We start from the raw sequence: 20085 nt of genomic DNA, 5'->3' as shown, positions 1-20085 counted from the left end.
AGTGAGTATAAGTTTAATGTCATGACCAGTTTGTCAGGTGCAACCCGTTTTCATTTAGCAGCGTGCAAACTTTCATTAAGTAAACACTAAAGTTTCAGCAGCTTACATCAGAGCCCATGTGCAACTGATGCAACCAGCCGCAGGAGATGAACACAGTCAGAGGAGGTCCTCGTAAGGATAGGAAAAAAGATGTGGTGTGGGTTTGTGTGAGAGAGTGTGTGTGTGTGTGTGTGTGTCAGAGTCACACTTCACTGACACAAAGACATGCTACTCCAGCTATAGCAGGGCTGGAAGAGGAGGCTGTACAGAGGTGAAGCAGAGACTCTTCATCAAACACTTCAAACACAGAGAAGAGAGAGAGAAACACACCTGGATGTCTGTGGAGTAGAAGTGTGTGTGTGTGTGTGTGTGTGTGTGTGTGTTTAAAATTGCATACATACTGTAAGTAGAGAGAAACAAACTAGAGATGTAAGAATAAAGCTCTGAGGAAAATCCTCCCTCTGTAACACTGAAACCTGAATCAAAGTTGCTTTATTTCTTTTGTAAACATTAAATCAAAATTGATACTTTGGCCAATGAATTTTTGACCAAAAACTCAACATTTTTAAACAGCCTACAAGTATATAACTATTATATATTTTTTTGTAATTTATTTTTATCGTATTATTAATTATTTTACTTAAAAGAGAATACTTCTGACTTGGAAAAAATCTTATTTTTGATTAATTTATTTGTTTATTTCATATACATAGATTATTCTAGGGCTAGTGTATTTATTTATTTATTTATCTGTCTATGTATTTATTTATTTATTACATTTTTTGGACATATGCTATGCAACAGGGGAAAAAACAAAATCAACGTCATAGGCCAAATTGTTTTTTAACACTATTTTTGAAAAGAAAAATAAAGTTTGGTTGGGTTAAAAATAATAACATAATAACAATAACGATAATAATAATAGTAATAATTACAATTATTACATGTCAAAATAAAAGCCCTCGTGTGAGCTCCTGGGTCTTAAAGTTAAAGGCTCAGTCTAGGATCACGTTTAGGTAAAAGTAAACCATTAATGATTATTCTGATCATTTGATTTGAGACGCAGGGTTTCAGGCAGAGTATAGATCCATGGTTTTGTTATTCTACGACAAAAAACTTGCAGAGAAAGTTATTCAGGTATCGAGCTGTAAGGACAGATGGTGAGTAAATGGAGAGAAAGAGGGGTTGTTGTTATACTGTGTAATGTAGTGTAATATACCGAAATGCTTTGCACCTTAAAGTCTTTGACAGTCATGCTGATGAAGCATCCTTCACTCTGACTGCACTGCGCTCGGTCACACTGACCTCTGCTGGCAGAATACGGACCTGCTTTCATCACACACTTATCTATGACCAATAATATCAGATACTTATCAATATTGAACTGTGATGGTGTTGATAAGCACATGGGCCCAGTTAACCTGTTCCACCTCTGTAAATGACCACATAATGTCCTAATGTCCTGCCTACAACAACTGGATTGTTATGATCCCATGTATGCATTTTTCACATCTGTCTGCATGAAAGACCATACAGGAGTGATCTTTTATAGCATATAGCATTGTACTATGGTATTCAGTGACATAGTGGTTAATTAGTAGCCGGGTAAATCATGACATCACACTGAAAACTTGCATTGAAGTGCATACAGTGGCAAATTTAGACTTTTTTTTTTTTTTTTTTTTTTTTTTTTTTACCTGGGGTGGCGAAGGGGTGGCTCGGGGTTTTAACTTTGTACAGAATAAGTAAAATCAGTCACATCACGAAATGCAACCAAATAAAGCACAACTCATTCATAATAGTGTGAATCTGTAGTTTCAAAGACATAGATAGATAGATAGATAGATAGATAGATAGATAGATAGATAGATAGATAGATAGATACTTTATTCATCCCGAAGGAAACATATTGCACTGTTGCATTTTTTTCTGGTTTGTGTCATTAAGAATACAGTAAATAATGTAATAATTTGAGTCTCTTTTTATTTTATTTTATTTGTTTTTTGTGTTTATGCAGCAAATTTGTTTCAATTGATAATAATAATTTATGGTTATTATCATTATTATCATTCGTGATCGAGTGTGGCGTGAACTGCGCTCTCATTGGCCAGCTCGGCGTCACGTGGGTGGTACGCGCCCTCCCATTGGTCGCTGAATCGCCGCCCACCTCGCTCTGTCCTGAAGCGGGTTGAAGGTGAACCGGGCTCCGTCTCTCTCCGTCTCTAGAAGCGTCCTCTCCCCGTCTCCTCCTCAGCCTCAGCACCGGCAACCACACAGAGCCATGTCCATATTCAGCGAGGTCCCGCAGGCCCCTCCCGTGGCTGTCTTCAAGCTCACGGCTGATTTTAGAGAGGACAGCCACCCGCAGAAGGTGAATTTGGGAGTCGGAGGTAAGAAAAAGTCGCCACCTGCTAATGCTAGCTCGCCGGCTACGAGTTAGCCTAGCTGGTTAGCTTGTGTTAGCCGCTTTGACTGGCGTGTCAATGTGCAGCAGCTAGCATCTGTTAGCTTTGACCTTCGCTACAAGCTAGCCGCCGTGCTAGCCGCCGTGCTAGCAGTGACAGGGGTTTTGACAGCTGTGCTAGCCGCTAGCTGCTAGCTCTCGGTGAATTAGCTGCATCTTTTCTAGAAAGCTCCTGAATAAACGCTGCAGCCGCTGTGTGGCGGATGCTTAGTGAATGAATGATGGTGAACTCTCAAATGACAGTTTCAGGGGAAGCAGAAACGGGTCGTGTGACTGATCTGTCGTCATTTCCTTGTGTCAAAAGAGCCAAGAACAAGCAGCACCTGACACTGAGGCTGTGATGTTTCCAACGCTATAAAATGGACTTATTTATTCCAGTGTCTCAGCTTTTTGCATTCCCTTGGAAAGGTCATGCTTCAGGTGCCTGCAGGTCTTAAAATGTTCAGTTTTTATAAACGTTATGACTTAGAAGTCTTTATATAATCATAAGTTTTAATTAATGAGGTCTTAATTTGAGCATAAACATTATATACAATTTAATTTATTCATCTTTCTTTTTGTCAGAATTAGTGAAATCCTTCTGTATTGGAGTTAACATAGCTGGTGCTATAAAATCCTAAACCTGCTGATGAACTTAATTTTTGCTCTCCTGCACCTGCCTGTTGGGAAAATGTCTTATGTACATTAATCCAACCCGCTGTGCACTTACCTGCAAGGCTTACACGGATAGGAGAGAGATAATTTCTCCAGAAGTCTGTCTCTTAAATGTTACATTTTGTTTTAAAAAGGTCTCAAAAGGCATTAAATCTCACTCTCTGATACCTGCATAAGTGCATAATTACCAGTGACACACACCTCTACAGCTCTGGAGATAATCATATGTTCACCGTGCAAATAAGCCTTTCCACTGGACTCTATGTTTGTAAATCTGTATGCTGCAAGCATCTGTAATCTGTAAATCTGGCAACGATCAACACAATGTCACTCCTTTGTAGGCGGTAGGAGCTCTGTATTAGCATGACAAAGGTACTCTGTCTTGATTTTCTGCATTTTCCATTTGTCCAGTTTTTACCTGCATCCTGTTCTTTGCTTCTGCAGTTACTCAACTTCGCCTCAGGATTTCTAAAGGTGACCTTGTTCCATGACACTGTGTGGCAAGAACCTTAAAATGCACAATTAGAGTTCATAGCCAAAACATTTCACCGTGCCCTGAACCAGTTCGACCTGGATATAATGAGTACTGTGCACTCTAGTCAAGGTTTGTAAGGTCTCTGTCTCCTGGGTTAAATACCTTTCCAGAGTGAATGTTGCATCTGTTGAGTTAATGTCGTGTGTGGATTTGGAGAGAGAGAGAGAGAGAGAGGGAGAAAATGCTTTAACTTGGAAGGCAGTCAGCAAAAGTCACCCCTATGTCCTTAGCCTCGTAATTTTATGGAAAACACAGCCAGCGAGCAGCAGTCAGCGCAGGGAACAGAAATGTCAGCGTTTATGTAACACATTATCATGTTTAAGCGGGATAAAGACGTCAGACTGCTCCCTTCCAACGACTCCAGACCAACTGGGGCCCAACAACATTGTTGTCCAAAGTGTTTAATTTGTTCGGTCCGGTCTCGCCGGGCTCTCGGCAGCGTGACGCCGTCCAAGGCTCACCATGACTGTAATATGAGAGCGATCTTGGCAGACAATGGGAACTAACTTCTCACTGGCTGCCCTGATCACGAGCCAGAAAAAAGGTCAAGTGTACAACAAGTTCCACTGACATATCTGCTGGAAGAAATTAATCCGTATTTCAAACTCCACTCGCTAGACTCTTGAGGGGTTCCCGGAGCGAATTTCAAAACCACGGCTGGATCAATCGATTTTAACATCAAGTTCAAATGTCAGATAGAAAATTCTCCTCTTAATATCTCCTCAGAATATATAGCTGTAAACGTAAACTGTAGCTCTTGGCTGTGGACAAATGGGAGGTTTTTTTTTGAATGACACAATTCAAGCAGCATATGTGACCCCTTATCTGCGCTGTGATGCTCCATCTTTGCCCGGTTGAAGAGTCTTGGAGCGTAAACCAGGCGTCAAGTGTAGTTCAGAGTTGAGTGTCACCTGACTGGCTGTTGTTGCGGGACAGGAGTGCGTCTCAGGTTCATTCCCCCCACACACACAAATTTTCCGATCGGTAACCTCCAGTCCAAACCTGCTTGTCTAACCTTTAACCGTCGCCCGTCCCGCCGTGGTCCGTGGGTTCGGCTGTTTGAGTGATTGGTATCGAGCGTTGTCGGTGCAGCTGAAGTGAGCGTCCCGGTAAAGTCTGTGAAGGTCCTGCCATTTGATACAGGCCCTGATTAGGATCTGGAGTGCTGTCAGCTGAGGGCGTGCGAGTTCCTGGGGAGTCAAACATGCACAATGCACGCACACACACACACACACATTTACTGTTCATGGTGACCTTCAAGCCGTGCACGACACTGAATGAAATTAAATATTCTTTTCTCTCGCACACACTCTCACACACTCTCACTTTCCATCTCTCTCTCTTTTCACTTCTCTTTGTCAGATTGCAAGTAGGGATTCACAGATTTATTGGTGGGATATCGGTATCGCTACGTTGACTGCCACCACCTTGTCGGCCAGTGACATCACATACACCGATAGCAGTGGTCGATATTTATCCCTCGATTTTTGTCGAGGGGGTGGAGGCTGATGGTGTCCCATCGCTGGAAAAAAAATGTGTTTGGGATGGACAAACATCTTTCACAGGATGCCTCTGGGACAAAAGGGGGATTTTCAGGGATTTTATCATCATTATTATTATTATTATGCCTGTCACAAACTGGATCAACTGCACATCTACAGTGACTCCCAGCAGTGTGCTGATGACAATGGGGCGGCTTTTCTCTGTGTTTGTCAGTAATCACTGCCCGTCCTCTTAGTTGACTGAGGAGCAGGACTTGTGGAAAAAATAAAATGGTACTGACCGTTGCCTCAATCAAGCGAGAAAAACATGTTTCATCATTTAGAGAGAATAAATGGAGGCGCTGTCGCAGGTCAAAAGGGACACACAAACAGACCGCCCACGTCAGGGAGTTGCATCTTGCATCTCAACAGGGATCGGGATCAATATCGGATCAATATGAGGAACCAGTGCTCTCTTTTTGTACACTGCAAAAACTCAAAATCTTACCAAGATTATTTGTCTTATTTCAAGTCAAAAATGTCTTATTCCTAGTCAAAATATCTCATTACACTTAAAATAAGACATGATCACCTCAAAAGTAACTTGTTTTTAGACAATTGTCTCTTGTTTCAAGTGAAAATTTGCTTGTTTCATTGGCAAAATTTGTTTCTTGTTTCTAGCTAATTTTCACTTGTTTCAAGTGAATTTTCACTTGAAACAAGTTGAAACAAGTGAAAATTGTCTAAAAACAATTTACTTCTGAGGTGATCATGTCTTATTAAGTGTAATGAGATATTTTGACTAGAAATAAGACAAATATTATTGGTAAGATTTTGGGTTTTTGCAGTGTAGTGTTTAACATTGTCTCTGTGAAATCACTTTGTATAAATTTAATCTTTGGGAAAACAAGCCAGTACAGTTATGGGTTATTAGTCAGAACCTATGAAGAAGATGTGTCGCATGATATATTGTCATTTATTCACCTGATGCTTCTTTTTGCTAATAAATGTGTTTAAAATCGATTGCTAAATGTGGTCCTCCTGTGTTTTTTTTTTTTTTCTGTTTTTATTGTCTGTTTTATTTAAGTTAAATTGATCACTGGGCTTTCTGACGCATTCTTGTGGTGACATGTTGAAGTGAGGGTCTGTGGCTCTGTGTGTCCCCTCCAGCCTACCGTACGGATGACTCCCAGCCCTGGGTGCTGCCGGTGGTGAAGAAGGTGGAGCGGCTGATCGTGGAGGACAGCAGCCTGAACCACGAGTACCTGCCCATCCTGGGTCTGCCCGAGTTTCGCTCGGCCGCCTCCAAGGTCGCCCTGGGAGAGGACAGTGCCGCCATCAAGGACAACAGGGTGGGACGAACACACACACACACACACACACAGATAGCACTCGTTGCATTCACGTAAAGGGATGGAGGTAACAGTCATTTTAATTTTAAGTTAATCTTTTGATTAGTTTAATGGATTATTCAAATAATTATGAAATAATGACTATTATTAATCATTTTGTTTAACAAGTGTCCAAAATAATGATAAATGACCCTCACCAAAGTCTGAAGTGTTGGTATTTTGATATGATAAATCAGTAAAACAGATTCTCGATTATCAGAATTATCAGTTAATTTTTTGTTGATTGACTAATTCAGTTATTCGAGTGAAGCTGTTATAGGTGAATGCTTGTATGTACATTTTAAAATACCTGGATAACATAAAACTCAGTCATGTGATCTTGTTACTAGAGGTGAGGGGAGAAAAATCAATACAGCAGTAGTATCACAGTTTTTGTGCTTGACAATCCCATTGTGCTGCAGTAAACATGATTAGAGTGACATGAACGGATTGAAAACTTTATCTTCACTTTATTTTCCTTTGGGGAGATAATTTGCAGTTGGAAAAAAGGTAATAAATCTTAATATATTGTAATACGCAGCATATCGCAAAATGTTTAAAATCACAATGCTGTCTTACAGTCACTTAGGTATTGTGATAATGTTGTATTGTGGAGTCTCTGGTGATTCATACATTTACATTAGCTGAAAGCTTATAAAAATGCTGTTTTTATTCCATTTTAAATCCCTGTAAGAAGGTAATATCACATTCTGAGGAGTTATAGTTCAGTTCAGTTCAGTTTATTTATTTACAAATCATTTGAGATACAAATACCAGTTATAGTCAGTGTTTAAGTTTTGTAAAATGGGACTCCCCAGAAGCTATCTGTAGCTTATAAACAGGGGCCCAAAACATAAAAAAAACAAACAAAAAAAAAAACGCAACAACCATACATTACATAACAAAACAGTTCCTTATATAACCTACTCTAAAAACTAAGATCCCCTCGGATTCCCTAGATACAGAGATATTCACATAAAATCAGCACATCAGTTATACATGAGAAATACATACATACATATATTCATTCAAGTGAGCGGTTCATAATTTAGATCATAATTTAGAGTTTTTTAACAGTTTCATAATACATATAATTAAACATAATTACATAGCAGCTTTTGTTTTAACCTCTTTTTACAGGTTATACTAAAACTTGTACATTTCAGTTTCCTTTTCTTTCCCTTTAAAAGTTGTTTTCCCCTTGTGTTGTGAGTCATTCATTCACTTATAACATTATCAGTTACGTATTCCTGACTGGGCTCATCTTGAACATGTTTGCTCCTCTGCTCATCCTGTTGCCTCCCTCTCATGTTGGTCGCCCGCTTTTTCCCCCTCGTCTCCCTCTCCTCGTCCAGGTGGGCGGAGTCCAGGCTCTGGGTGGGACGGGTGCACTGAGGATCGGGGCGGAGTTCCTGCGGCGCTGGTACAACGGCGTCAACAACACGGCCACGCCCGTCTACGTGTCAGCGCCCACCTGGGGTCAGTAGACCGCAATAATGCTACATGCTTAGAAAGACCGTCCCGTATCTGGAGGGTCACAAGTACCAAGTTCGGCACCAAGTCAATGCCAGTAGTCCAAAAACACAGCAGACATGCAATTGAAATTGAAATGTTTGAGAGATTTTAGTAAAGGGGTGTATGTTGAGGTACACTGCAAAAACTCAAACTCTTACCAAGATTATTTGTCTTATTTCAAGTCAAAAATGTCTTATTCCTAGTCAAAATATCTCATTACACTTAAAATAAGACATGATCACCTCAGAAGTAACTTGTTTTTAGACATTTGTCTCTTGTTTCAAGTGAAAATTTAATTGAAACAAGTGAAAATTTGCTTGTTTCATTGGCAAAATTTGTTTCTTGTTTCTAGCTAATTTTCACTTATTTCAAGTGAATTTTCACTTTTTCCACTGGCAAATTTTGCCAATGAAACAAGCAAATTTATCACTTGTTTCAAGTGAATTTTCACTTGAAACAGGTGAAAATTGTCTAAAAACAATTTACTTCTGAGGTGATCATGTCTTATTTTAAGTGTAATGAGATATTTTGACTAGAAATAAGAAATTTTTGACTTGAAATAAGACAAATAATCTTGGTAAGATTTTGCGTTTTTGCAGTGTAAATGGGATTTTTCTTGTTCTTTTTGTTCTTTTTTTCGTGGTATCAAATCGGGAATCGAGAATCGTGGAAATTCACTGGTGTTGGTATCGACTGTTGAATTTCTGGGATCGTGACCGCCGTAGCTGTCCCTCAGGGAGAAATGCTAAGAAACAACTTTGGCAGCACTTTATTTGAGTAGCCCAGAGCTGTAGGGATGTGCATTTTCGGTCACGAGTCGACTCATTACCCGATGCACACGCAAGACAACTCTACAATGAAAGTGCTGCCTAAACGAAACACAAAAAAAGCAAGAGCTGACGCGATTGTCCGTCTGCTTTGTGTTTACCGTCCTGTTCTTCCACTGCTGCTGAGCACTGCAGTCCGGGTTTATTGCGTCGGACTCCAAATCTACAAACTCTGATCACAGACGGAAATAAAAACTCAAGTGCAGGTGTTGCACAGGTGTTCCTGTACAGATGTCTGGTTTTTTCCTCCCAGAGCATCACAGGCAGAGTCCGCACACTGAAAAATAAAATGCTCCAAAGATTTTATATAAATCTGGTCCAGATTTCATACAGATCTTCATCAGGATGGGACCAGAAGTGTGAACAGATTTATATTAGATATTATATTTTCTCAGATATTATGTTTCTCTTGTTTTATTTTTCTCTTTTTTTTGTAGCTATTACCTTACCCATCTGGCACCTTGGCATGTAATTTTGGATGAGAATGCCTTTTTTAATCCTTTTACAGTGTCAGATGAGCTTAACCCCACTGTAAGACGATGTTTCCTGCCTATTAACGCTCACTGGAAACAGCCACCTTTTTTTTTTTTTCTCTCTCTCAAAGATTTTGCTCTTACGTACACATATGATACACCAGAACATGCGGCTCATTGTGGAGAGGTGTGCTTTTTACTTTACTTAAGAATCTGCCGCACAGATTTTTTGCAATTACAGTTAGAAAACGTGTGACACACAACCAGAGCAGCCCGGCAACCGCCGAGAGACACAAGCAGTGCCCTGTTAGTCACCCACAATACTCTAGCAACCGCCTAGCAACACATGTTGTAGTTTCTGGCATTAATCGGCATTGAACTGTCCAAACAAAGTGTGACAACAACCTTCTATTTATACTCAATTTAGTGCTTTAAATGTCTTAAAATTCCTCTGGACTTCTGCAGCTGCTTGCAGCACATTATTGCTTCTGTTAAATGGGGGCAAACACTGAAGTATGAGTCAGTCTGTTAACACACACACCTTTATTTTTCCACCTTTTTGTGACACACACTGATGAATTGCGATGAATTGTTAAGGCTGAGACCTGGGTTCCCGGAGCGTCCTGGGTTCAGATCCAACCTCAGGCCATTTGCTGTGAGTCATCTCCTCTTTCTGCAGGTGCCTTTCCTGTCTCACTGCTGCGACTGTCAAATAAAGCAGAAGTGCCCATGAAATAATCTTTAAAAACAAAACAAAATAAACTCGCCACTCACCTCACCATAAAGCTGCTTAAGCCATACTTATCTTGGTTTGGCTCTGTAACACAGTCTTATTGAATGCTCCTAAAAATGAACCCCCCATGTCAGTGCTGCCTTCAGGATGAATAGGACAGTAAGAACAGCAGGGTTACAGTCAGTTCCATGGTTGACCTGAGGTTTTAAAGACTTCCTCTGTGTTTCTGTTCCCAGAGAACCACAATGCTGTGTTCGCTGACGCTGGCTTCAAAGACATCCGGCCTTACCACTACTGGGACGCCGCCAAGAGAGGCCTGGACCTCAGCGGCTTCCTGGACGACCTGGAGGTACGAAGGGAAGGAGGGAGGAGTGTAAAGCTGCATGAACTGTTTAATTTAGGTTCAACTAATTCTGTTGGGCAATTTTTGTGTTTTTGGAGATGTTATTCTGTATCTTTCAACTTGACCACTTGCATGCTAGGAGGATTTGGTGTCACCCAGTTATATTTCCATCAAGGTGGAGAAGCCTCTCAAACAGCATTTAGTGAAACGATGCATTAAAACCCCAGATTAATGAAATTATATCAGGGTTTGGAGACAGATTGACCACTAGAACTAATCGTTGGTCGGAAATCTCTGGAACACATTACCATCCTTGAATACAGAATTATTTTACAAAAGACGTAATCGAGTAAAAATGAGTAAATAATATGTACAATTCAAATTGAAAACAGAACTTTAGGAAGGGAAACTTTCAACTGTTACAATTTTTTTTATAAATAATATAAAATAACAATCTGGTCCACTTCACCAACAAATGTGCGGATTGTGAATGTTGTGTTTGGTCACAGTTGTGTGTGTTAGGAACTGGTGGAAAGAGTGAAATTGAAAGCGTCAAAAGCCAAGAAAGGAGATGGAGAGAAAAGACAAACGGGAAACTAAGAAGGGACTGAAAGGGACAAGCGTAGAGGGATTAGAATTAGAAAAGATTATTGGGATAGGGATTTGAAAACAGTGGTTTCATGTGGTTTGTTCCTGCCTTTCCTCTTCCTCCTCCTCCTCCTCCTCCTCTTCCTCTCTCAGAAAGCTCCAGAACATTCCATCTTCGTCCTGCACGCCTGCGCCCACAACCCCACCGGCACCGACCCCAGCCAGGACGAGTGGAAGAAGATCGCCGAAATCATGAAGGTGAAAGACTCTCGCTTGTTGTGGTGCAGAGTTCATATCCCATCCAGACTCTGGTGCTTCAGTGCAGTGATACACACATTCAACACACCCTCTGTATTGTCTACATCACGTTCAACATAACTGCTGTCCTCACCTTTCGCTTATTATTATTATTTCTCCCTGACATGCCGTATGTTTCTCTCTCTCTTCTCTCCAGAGGAGGAACCTGTTTGTGTTCTTTGACTCCGCCTACCAGGGCTTCGCCTCGGGCAGCCTGGAAAAAGACGCCTGGGCCATCCGCTTCTTCGTCTCTGAGGGCTTCGAGCTCCTTGTCGCCCAGTCCTTCTCCAAGAACTTTGGCCTTTACAGTGAGTCGACACAGCGTCTCCTTTGGATGCAAGATGGGATTATAGCTCAGGAGATAATAATAATAATAATAATAATAATAATAATGATAAAACTTTATTTGTATAGCACCTTTCATACAAGAATTGCAGCTCAAAGTGCTTCACAATAAAAAGAAGAACATTTGAAAATACATTAAATAAAAAACATTAAAAAGAATAAAACACAGCACAGGGTGGAATTAAAAAGAAAAGGCTAAAAATTGAAATAAAATTTGAAATAAAACAAAAGATGCAAATAAAACAATGAAAGACAACAATGTGGAATAAAATAGGATAAATGTGAGATGTCCTGCAGCATTTACATCAAGACTTCAGGCGTTTGCCAGACTTCGTAAAACAGTCAGTTTCTAAAAGTGGTGTGTGATTATCTCCATGTCAGCATTTTGTAATTAGTTGTTACTCTCGTTTTACCAGGTAAACCAAAGTTTAACGAGCAAGGTGTGTTTTGAGATGAGTGGAAGCGATGTGTTGGCACCTGTCACACAGATGAGACTCACTTTGATCAGGGCTTGTGATTGGTGAGATAGTCACATCACTTTCTGAGATGAACGTTTTCAGGGAGCCATTAATTTTGAAAATGACTGAAGTCGTGTATCTGAAGAGTGAGTTCTCACACTCCCGTTCCCTCCGGTATCATCCTCACTGAAGGACTACAGATGGAAATTAGCTGTGCACTCATATTTTTATTCTTTTGAATAGCTAATGAAAGTGCACACTGTCCTTTATAAATTGAATAAAATAAATAAATAAATAAATGTGTTCATTAATGGTGCTTTAGACAAAAAAATAAGCTCCACTGTATGTTAACATGTAATTCTTAATAACAAAAACAATAATACCAATAGTTTATTTATACAGCACCTTTCATTCGGGGGAGTGCCTTGAAGTGCTTTACAATAAAGTGAAAAAACAAAAGAGTAAAATTAAATAGGCAATTTAAAACAAATTCAAATACGGCGCGATATAACCAGGCAATCAAATGAAAAAAACAAAAAAACAACTTAGGCAGCAAAAAACAAATGTCAAAAATGGAGATTAAACAAAGTGAGATGTGGAAACAAAGGAAGACATAAAAATGTGAAACTAAGGAGCACATAAAAACAATTTAATATGTAAAAGATCAGAATAAAACAATAAAACCAGGGAGGCTTGACATTTAGTTCAAAGCAGCGTTGAATTTAAAAAAAAAAAAAAAAAAGTTTTCAGTTGTGGTTTAAAAATGTTCTCAGAGCCTGCATCTCTCACAGCCTTGGGTAGGAAACACAATAATCCCTCCACGCTCCCTCTCTCTCTCTCTCTCTCTCTCTCCCTCTCTCTCTCTCTCTCTCTCTCTCTCTCTGTGTCACTCAGATGAGAGAGTGGGTAACCTGACGGTGGTCGCCCGGGACAACGAGAACCTGACCCGCATCCTGTCCCAGATGGAGAAGATCGTCAGGACGACCTGGTCCAACCCGCCGTCGCAGGGAGCTCGCATCGTCGGCAAGACCCTCAACTGCCCCGAGCTCTTCGCAGAATGGTGCGTCCAAACAACATCTCAGAGGCTTTAGACACTCATTTTTTAAATTCTAACACAAATCACTGAGGCTCGCTGTAGCCAACCTGCCGAGGCATCATTACCAGACCACTTTTATCTGCTAACCAGCACTGAGGGGAAGCAGCTGCACCGCCTGTGCCGCGTCACAGGTGAAGTGAATTGTGGTCGTTGTTGATCACTAACTTGCTCTCAGTGCCGGAAAATATTAAATATTGGTTTTGTGAAAGCTTTTAAGGGAGCCCTACTACTCAAGCCCCCTTGAGGGTTTTTTGGGGTTTCCCTGGCATGACTCAGTCATTTTTTTCTTTTCTTTTCTTTGTTAATCTAATGTGTTACATATACATTTGTTTTTGTTGTGTTTATATGTATTTTTAATATGTGCCTAATAAAAATAGAAAAATAGAATAGAAATACACCAAAAAAATGCCAGATTTTAATAACGGTTTCCTGAATCACAGCATCACATCTCACATAAATGTAAACCAAAATTCTATGTGCTGGTTTTAATTAACCTGTATAACCTGTGTGGGTCGTCCAAATGTTAAAATGATAGGGGTAACACTGGCACACGTGTTGATTTACAGATTGACTGTAGTTGTCAGTTCATATAATCCTGTACATTTACAATACCCCTGATTATGCTGAACGTGGTGAATGTATGATCCAGTGAGTGAATCACTCCGCTGCTTTGTTCTGCTGCAGACGTATTGCAGGGCTGTGCTTTATGTGTTTTATGTGCTGCATTTATTCAGCGTTGTATTGGTTATGCATGCATTAAGCAAATGTTTTACTCAGCTGGCTCTCCATATTTCATGGTGAAGCAATTCCATCAGTGATTAAAGGTTCCAGTGAAACCAAATGAAGGTGAAATATTGCTCTGTAATAATACTCTGTAATATTGTAATATTGTTGTAGAGCTCTGCACACACTTCACAGCAACAGAAATGCATGAGTGTGATAGCGGTGGTCTTGTTTTCCTTCTCTGTGGATTTATAAGGTGGCTGTTTCCACGTTTGTAATAAATGTTGATATTCAGGCCCCCCGGTCCGTCCAGAGCAGTGCTCTCCCAGCTTTTCACAGCTTCCTATAAAATATTTAAGCACCTCTTGATGTTTGGATGTTCTCAAAGTCTGCAAAAGCACGAGCTTGTTTTAGCTCAGCTGAGTCACATCTCAAGTTTTTCTCTTTGCTTCCCCTTTTCTCGCCTACTCTCTCCCCATTTCTCCTTTTTTTTTCTCCTGATTTTGCTCTCTTCATCTTTTGTTTTCGTTCCACTTTTTCCACTCTTTTCTCTGCTCGTTTCCTCTCACTTGTTTTGAACTCCTCATCTCTTATATCCTCCTCGTCTTTCTCTGTGTAGGAAGGACAACGTGAAGACCATGGCTGACCGCGTCCTGCTGATGAGGGACCAGCTGAAGGCCAAGCTGCAGGCTCTGGGCACCCCGGGCACCTGGGACCACATCACCCAGCAGATCGGCATGTTCAGCTTCACCGGCCTCAACCGTGAGTGGACAGCACACACACACACACACACACGCACACACACATGAGAGAGCAGAGTGATAACTGAGCACAAACTTGGGTTGCCTCTGCTAGACATTGAATTCCTAGCACAACCCTGACCTTTCTGGTTATCATCTTTATTATTATTGTTAAACAGGGGATTGCAAATAAACTATCAAATATCACTTTCAGAATTTGCAGAATTGATCCTAAATGGGGGGAAAATAACATGAAGATGTGTGTATGCATCCAGCTGGAGGGTTAGAGCCTAGAAACCTGAGATGGAGCGAAACAAAGTGCTGTAATTGGAATGCGCTTAACCTCTGAGCGTTTGGTAAGCTGATTAGGTTGATTATGTAACTGGAATTTAACTTAATGTACAGCAAAATGGATGATGTAAATATTGGTTTCCATTGTTTGAGCAAATGAGTAGAAAGGCATTCAGTAAGCTTGGGTTTTGTTTAGAAAACTGAGCAGGTCTTAGCTGTTTATCGCCGGAGAGAAAGTGTTGTGGAGCCAGTGGGGTCACTGCAATCACTGAAGGGCGGGAGGAATCAGAAAGAAAATGCTCAGATGATAACAGCACCCGCCTCCTCAGTGATCATGGTGATCATGCTGAAGCTGTAGGCAAAATAAAATAAAAATGATAATAATTCACAGCCTCTTTGGCCTTATTCAGCTTGGTTTTAGAGTCTGTCTCGGTGATGCATTCAGTTGACAGCTGAGACAGATCACCGTTTTTTCCTGGCATCATCAAGGATCTCAAATGCATCTCCAGTGCCTTGTGATCAGATTCATGATTCACCTGAAATCCAACAGAATTACCTCCCATCCCCTCTGTTCTCTCACTGTTATATTAAAGCCATCACCATCTTCCCAGTATTCCCCGACTGCCCTGTTCATCATATCCGGCTGATTCACAAAGCATTTGTGCCCAGCCACTTTATTTAGGGGTTTACCTGACGAAGTCGCCACTATAGCAAAAACAAACTTCATTCAGATTTGCATTTCACATAGTGAGGGGCGATATGGACTAAAAATTTTATCACGATAATTTCTGGCATTTATTGCGATAACGATAAAAGTGACGATAAAAAATATAAAACAATTCAACTCCATCTTTTTGACTACAAATCTATCACCGCATTCAGTCTTGAGAACCCCACAAATACTGCTCAAAAATAATACTTACTGTAGTCAAATACGCTACTAAACTATACCAATTAAGTTTAAGTAGTACACCTGTACTGCATCCTTTGTAATCACCGCTTTTTTGCAAACTTTGCATATGACAGATGTTTGCTCCACGTCAGACTTACTGTAGCCAAACCAGTTCCAGATAATCGAGCTGGAGCCTCGTTTAGCAATGAGCTCTTCGCTATCAGCCCCGCCTTCCGCCATGCTTGTTATTGTGCTACACGTGTGAGCTGCCGGCTGCCAGCGGCGAGTGCGTTGCGCACGTAATTACATCATCAACAGGAGTTTATTGTTATTATCGCGAGATGACATATTCTTACCGTGGGGAATTTTTTTGACGATATATCGCAAACGATAACATATCGCCCATCCCTAATTTCACACCAGCAATCCGCTCTGTGAAATGGTCTGTCCTTTCACAAAGCGACTCGGCCGTTTTCTGACGTTTGGGCATCAGGATGCAGTGATATTCAGACTCTGTTGATCAGATCACAACGTGTCACGTCTCTTTCGGCTCGGCTTTACAAACAAGCCTTCAGAACGTTCACACACAAACTTTTTTAAAACACGCAGCTTCTTCTAAAGTGACCTTCCTTGTGTTTTTTTTTTTTTTTTTTTTTTTTTTGATTTGTCCCACAGCCAAGCAGGTGGAGTTCATGATCAAAGAGAAGCACGTGTACCTGATGGCCAGCGGGCGCATCAACATGTGCGGCCTGACCACCAAGAACATCGACTACGTCGCCCAGTCCATCCACGAAGCCGTCACCAAGGTCCAGTAAGAGGGCCTCCTCCCTCTCTGCCGGCTTCCTGCTTCCTGTCTCAAACAGGAAGTTCTGTCTTATGTGTGCCCCGTTCCGCCCCTGCTCTTGTTTGTGTGTTGATAACGCGCCGCATCCTCTCCTCTGATTGGTTAAACTACAGTCGAGTCTTTGCAGGTTAACCAGTGGGAGGACAGTGGAGATGCGCGATGACGGAGGTGCAATGATTTTAGAAAGACACTTTCGCACACACAGCCGTCTCTCCTCATAGGCAGTGCGCTTTACACCCACAGTACGTAACATGTAGTATTTAACAAGTCCTCTGAAAATTACAGCACAAGTCTTATATTCAGGTTATCTTCCTTTTTAGGTTGTTGTGACATTTATAATCAACCACAAAGCTGCTTTCAAAATCATTTCTGGTCACAAAATTTCCCTTGCCTTTCGTTTTTTTTTTTCCGAGTTGGTCAGCGGCGTGTGTGCCTGTAACAGTTTCAAATCATGTTTTTTTTTTTTCCCCATGTCTTCAGAGCACTTAGTGGGGGGTTGAATGTTCTCTCATGATGGATCTGTCCTATTGAACAAAATGGCAGTGCAGCTGAAAAGGTGTAAATAGATGTATTCACTTTAGAGATCACGCTTGCTGCACCGCTGTTTCTCTTCAGCTCCCGGTCCAAGAGACACTGGAGAAAAGATCAAGTTTTCTTTTTTTTTTTTTTTTCAGCTGTCAAAGTCAGGGTTTGTCTTGGAGTTTGTTCATTCGGTCATACGGTTCAACGCTGGAAGAATCATTTCTGTTACTGTACACAACATAACTGACTTCATGTCGCCTTTTATTTATTGTTTTAAAGCCTTGTCCACATTAGTTGTTGGGATCAAACAACAACTAACGAAGACATCCTTGTGGTTTTAACGTGTCTGGAGAAGGGCATTATGGGTTCAACGGTTGTCTCCGTCATGTGACTGGGCTTGAAGGGTCACCTCGAGGTTCTGCATGTGCCCGGAGGTTAAATGTCTTTGTGTCTTCTGTCTTGCCTTTGTCGATGAAGCAAACCCCGATGTTCCCTTACCCACCGGACAATGTGTTAAAGGTCACTTCTGTTTGCCAACAGTGAACAAAATCACAGCTCTCTCTGGTGTTAGTGGTGTTTATTTTTTTTCTTTCCACCCTGCAGTGCCCATTATTATGTTACTGAAAGTCTGTGCACTTGGCTGTCGTATTGAACTGCTCCGGTCGGACCTCCGAGCCCGACGGGTTTCGCCGCAGAGCCAAACTCCATTATGCGGCAATGTGTCTGTGGAATATAAAAGTATGTGTATTCATACTGAAACTATAAATAAATTATAAACCACGGTAACCAAATCTCTGCTTTTTGTGTCTCACTGCTTCCTCGGTGTAATGTCTGGCACAGATGCATGAACGTTACACGCTCATGAGAAAACGAGAAATTACATATTGCAAGTTGATATGCCCTTGTAATATTTGGGATATAACAATTGAAGCTTTTTCCACTGCTACACTCCATACAAGCAAATACACACCAGCGTTTTAACCAAAGGACTGACTAGTAAATGGGAAAATTAAAAGAAAAAGGAGGCTGGTTTAAAAAAAAAAACAAAAAAAAAAAACATTTAAGTACAGATTGCATCACTTCTTTATTTATTTTACAAATCATCAGTAATCACATTTTTTTTGCACACTGGTGTCCCGTTAGAAAAAAAGCCTACCAGATTTGAAAAGGGAAGTTTCCACTAAGCACCAATCTGGGATTATATTCCCTACGCTCAGCTGGTAGCAGGGGTAATGTTACAGGAAGCTCGAGCTCAAGGACCTCAGGACGTTTCCTGATGTTTGCGTGACGTGCAGCTGCAGGACGTGATCAGCCGCCGGGCCGTGCCCGCCCGCACATCTGCAACCTGACCAACGAAAACCCCCGGGTCACAGTCCACGTTATCGCCCGGTTTTATCAACATGACCTCAAAGGATCGACGTGATTGGCTGCGGCCTGCTCCAGTGCAGCAAAGTGACTCAGCAGGTTTAATGTATTGCACTCTGGGGAGAGAGAGACTGAGAGAGAGAGAAAGAGAGAGAGAGAGAGAGATTTCCCCTCCCTGTTACATGAGCCAATGGGCCGAGTTAGAGAGCACCCCTCCCACTTGTTCATCCCCTGCTAATGTTCGACCGATATGGATTTTTGAGGGCTGATAATTAATTCTAAAATTAATTATCTTTCAGTGTTAAAAAAATTACATCCACTTTGTGTTTTCCACCAGACTTTTATTCGTTAAAGGATGGAAAACCCCCCTGAAACGGTCCAGTCATAATCAAAACTGTTTGTGGTGAGTTATTTATGGGTAAGAGAAACTCTGGGGTAACATCAGGCCTTTGAATTAAAAATTAACCCACAAAAAAAAAATAAAAAAATAAAATAAAATAAACAATTTACAACAATTAATGCTTAAAATGTGCAAGGGAAAGCAAAAGTCATTGCACGTTTTTCAGTCTTTCTATGAGGAAGCCTCCGTCCTGTAAGCGATGGATGGTTGATGTTTTAATCAAAGGCAGCCTTCAACCCTCTATCCACTGCTCCCTCCCTCCCTGCCTCTCCTGTCCTCTCCCATCCTTCGCTACATCCCTCTCTCTCCTCCTCCTCCTCCTCCTCCTGTGGTGCAGTGGCACAAATCTGAACGTGCAGAGCGAGCCACGCCCGGCCGGCGCTCGTCCCCTCGGCACCGTGTGGAGAGGTGCTGTGCAGTGCAGGTTCAGAGTGTAGCTCAGAAACAAACAACCAAATCCCTGCATCCAGTGGCATCTGCCATCAAAATTTACACACCTGTTCATACGGGATTAGGACATTGACAGGATTATCTGGTCAGTGTGATGAATTTATTCAGATGTAAGTCACCACTTTATTAGCTTAGAGGGAGCATTTCATCCTGAACACTCCACTGATGTGATTTTTTTTCTTCTTTTTCAAAAACTAGACTAAAAATATATTATATTGCTCTATTATCATGACAAAAGCAACAACATCAAATTTGGCTGAAACAAACCCCAACCCACGTCCACATCAGCTCTAAGGAGGGTCTAAGGACAGAGGATGTTGTATTTTCCTGTAAAGCCCTTTGAGACAAATTTGTAATTTGTGATTCTGGGCTATATAAATAAATAAAATTGAATTGAATTGAATTGAAATTGAATTAAACATCTGTAAAAGTGACACACTGTTTTGATGATTTGGCTCCAAAGTCAGTGATGGAATCATATTGTGATAAAAAAAAAAATAAATAAATAAAAAAAAAAGGCTGCTAACCTCTGATTTCCAAAAGGTGATCATCACAAAACTAAAGTCTCTAATGTAAAATCTCAAGAAACTATTTTTTTTTTTCCCCAAATAGCAGTGCT

The 20085-nt window shown here is 41.0% G+C and overlaps 1 protein-coding gene across 1 annotated transcript; it reads left to right on the top strand.

The window, feature by feature from the left end:
• The first annotated feature begins 2213 nt into the window (after positions 1–2213).
• Positions 2214–18042, top strand: LOC115366043 (aspartate aminotransferase, cytoplasmic-like). The gene is made up of 9 exons (XM_030061254.1): positions 2214–2429; positions 6344–6525; positions 7920–8043; positions 10349–10461; positions 11197–11301; positions 11498–11648; positions 13038–13203; positions 14582–14724; positions 16561–18042. Exons 1-9 carry the CDS (start codon positions 2321–2323, stop codon positions 16698–16700), a joined length of 1233 nt encoding a protein of 410 aa, XP_029917114.1. The 5' UTR covers positions 2214–2320; the 3' UTR covers positions 16701–18042.
• Positions 18043–20085: the final 2043 nt, after the last annotated feature.

Source organism: Myripristis murdjan, chromosome 1 (assembly GCF_902150065.1).
Source record: "Myripristis murdjan chromosome 1, fMyrMur1.1, whole genome shotgun sequence".
NCBI classification, from domain to species: Eukaryota; Metazoa; Chordata; class Actinopteri; order Holocentriformes; family Holocentridae; genus Myripristis; species Myripristis murdjan.
This window is presented reverse-complemented; position numbering and strand designations above follow the sequence as displayed.

Coding starts and splice junctions, on each gene's coding strand:
- LOC115366043 (XM_030061254.1), top strand. CDS start 2,321: ATGTCCATATTCAGCGAGGTCCCGCAGGCCCCTCCCGTGGCTGTCTTC. Junction 8,044..10,348: donor CGTGTCAGCGCCCACCTGGG/GTCAGTAGACCG, acceptor TTCTGTTCCCAG/AGAACCACAATGCTGTGTTC. Junction 14,725..16,560: donor CAGCTTCACCGGCCTCAACC/GTGAGTGGACAG, acceptor TTTGTCCCACAG/CCAAGCAGGTGGAGTTCATG.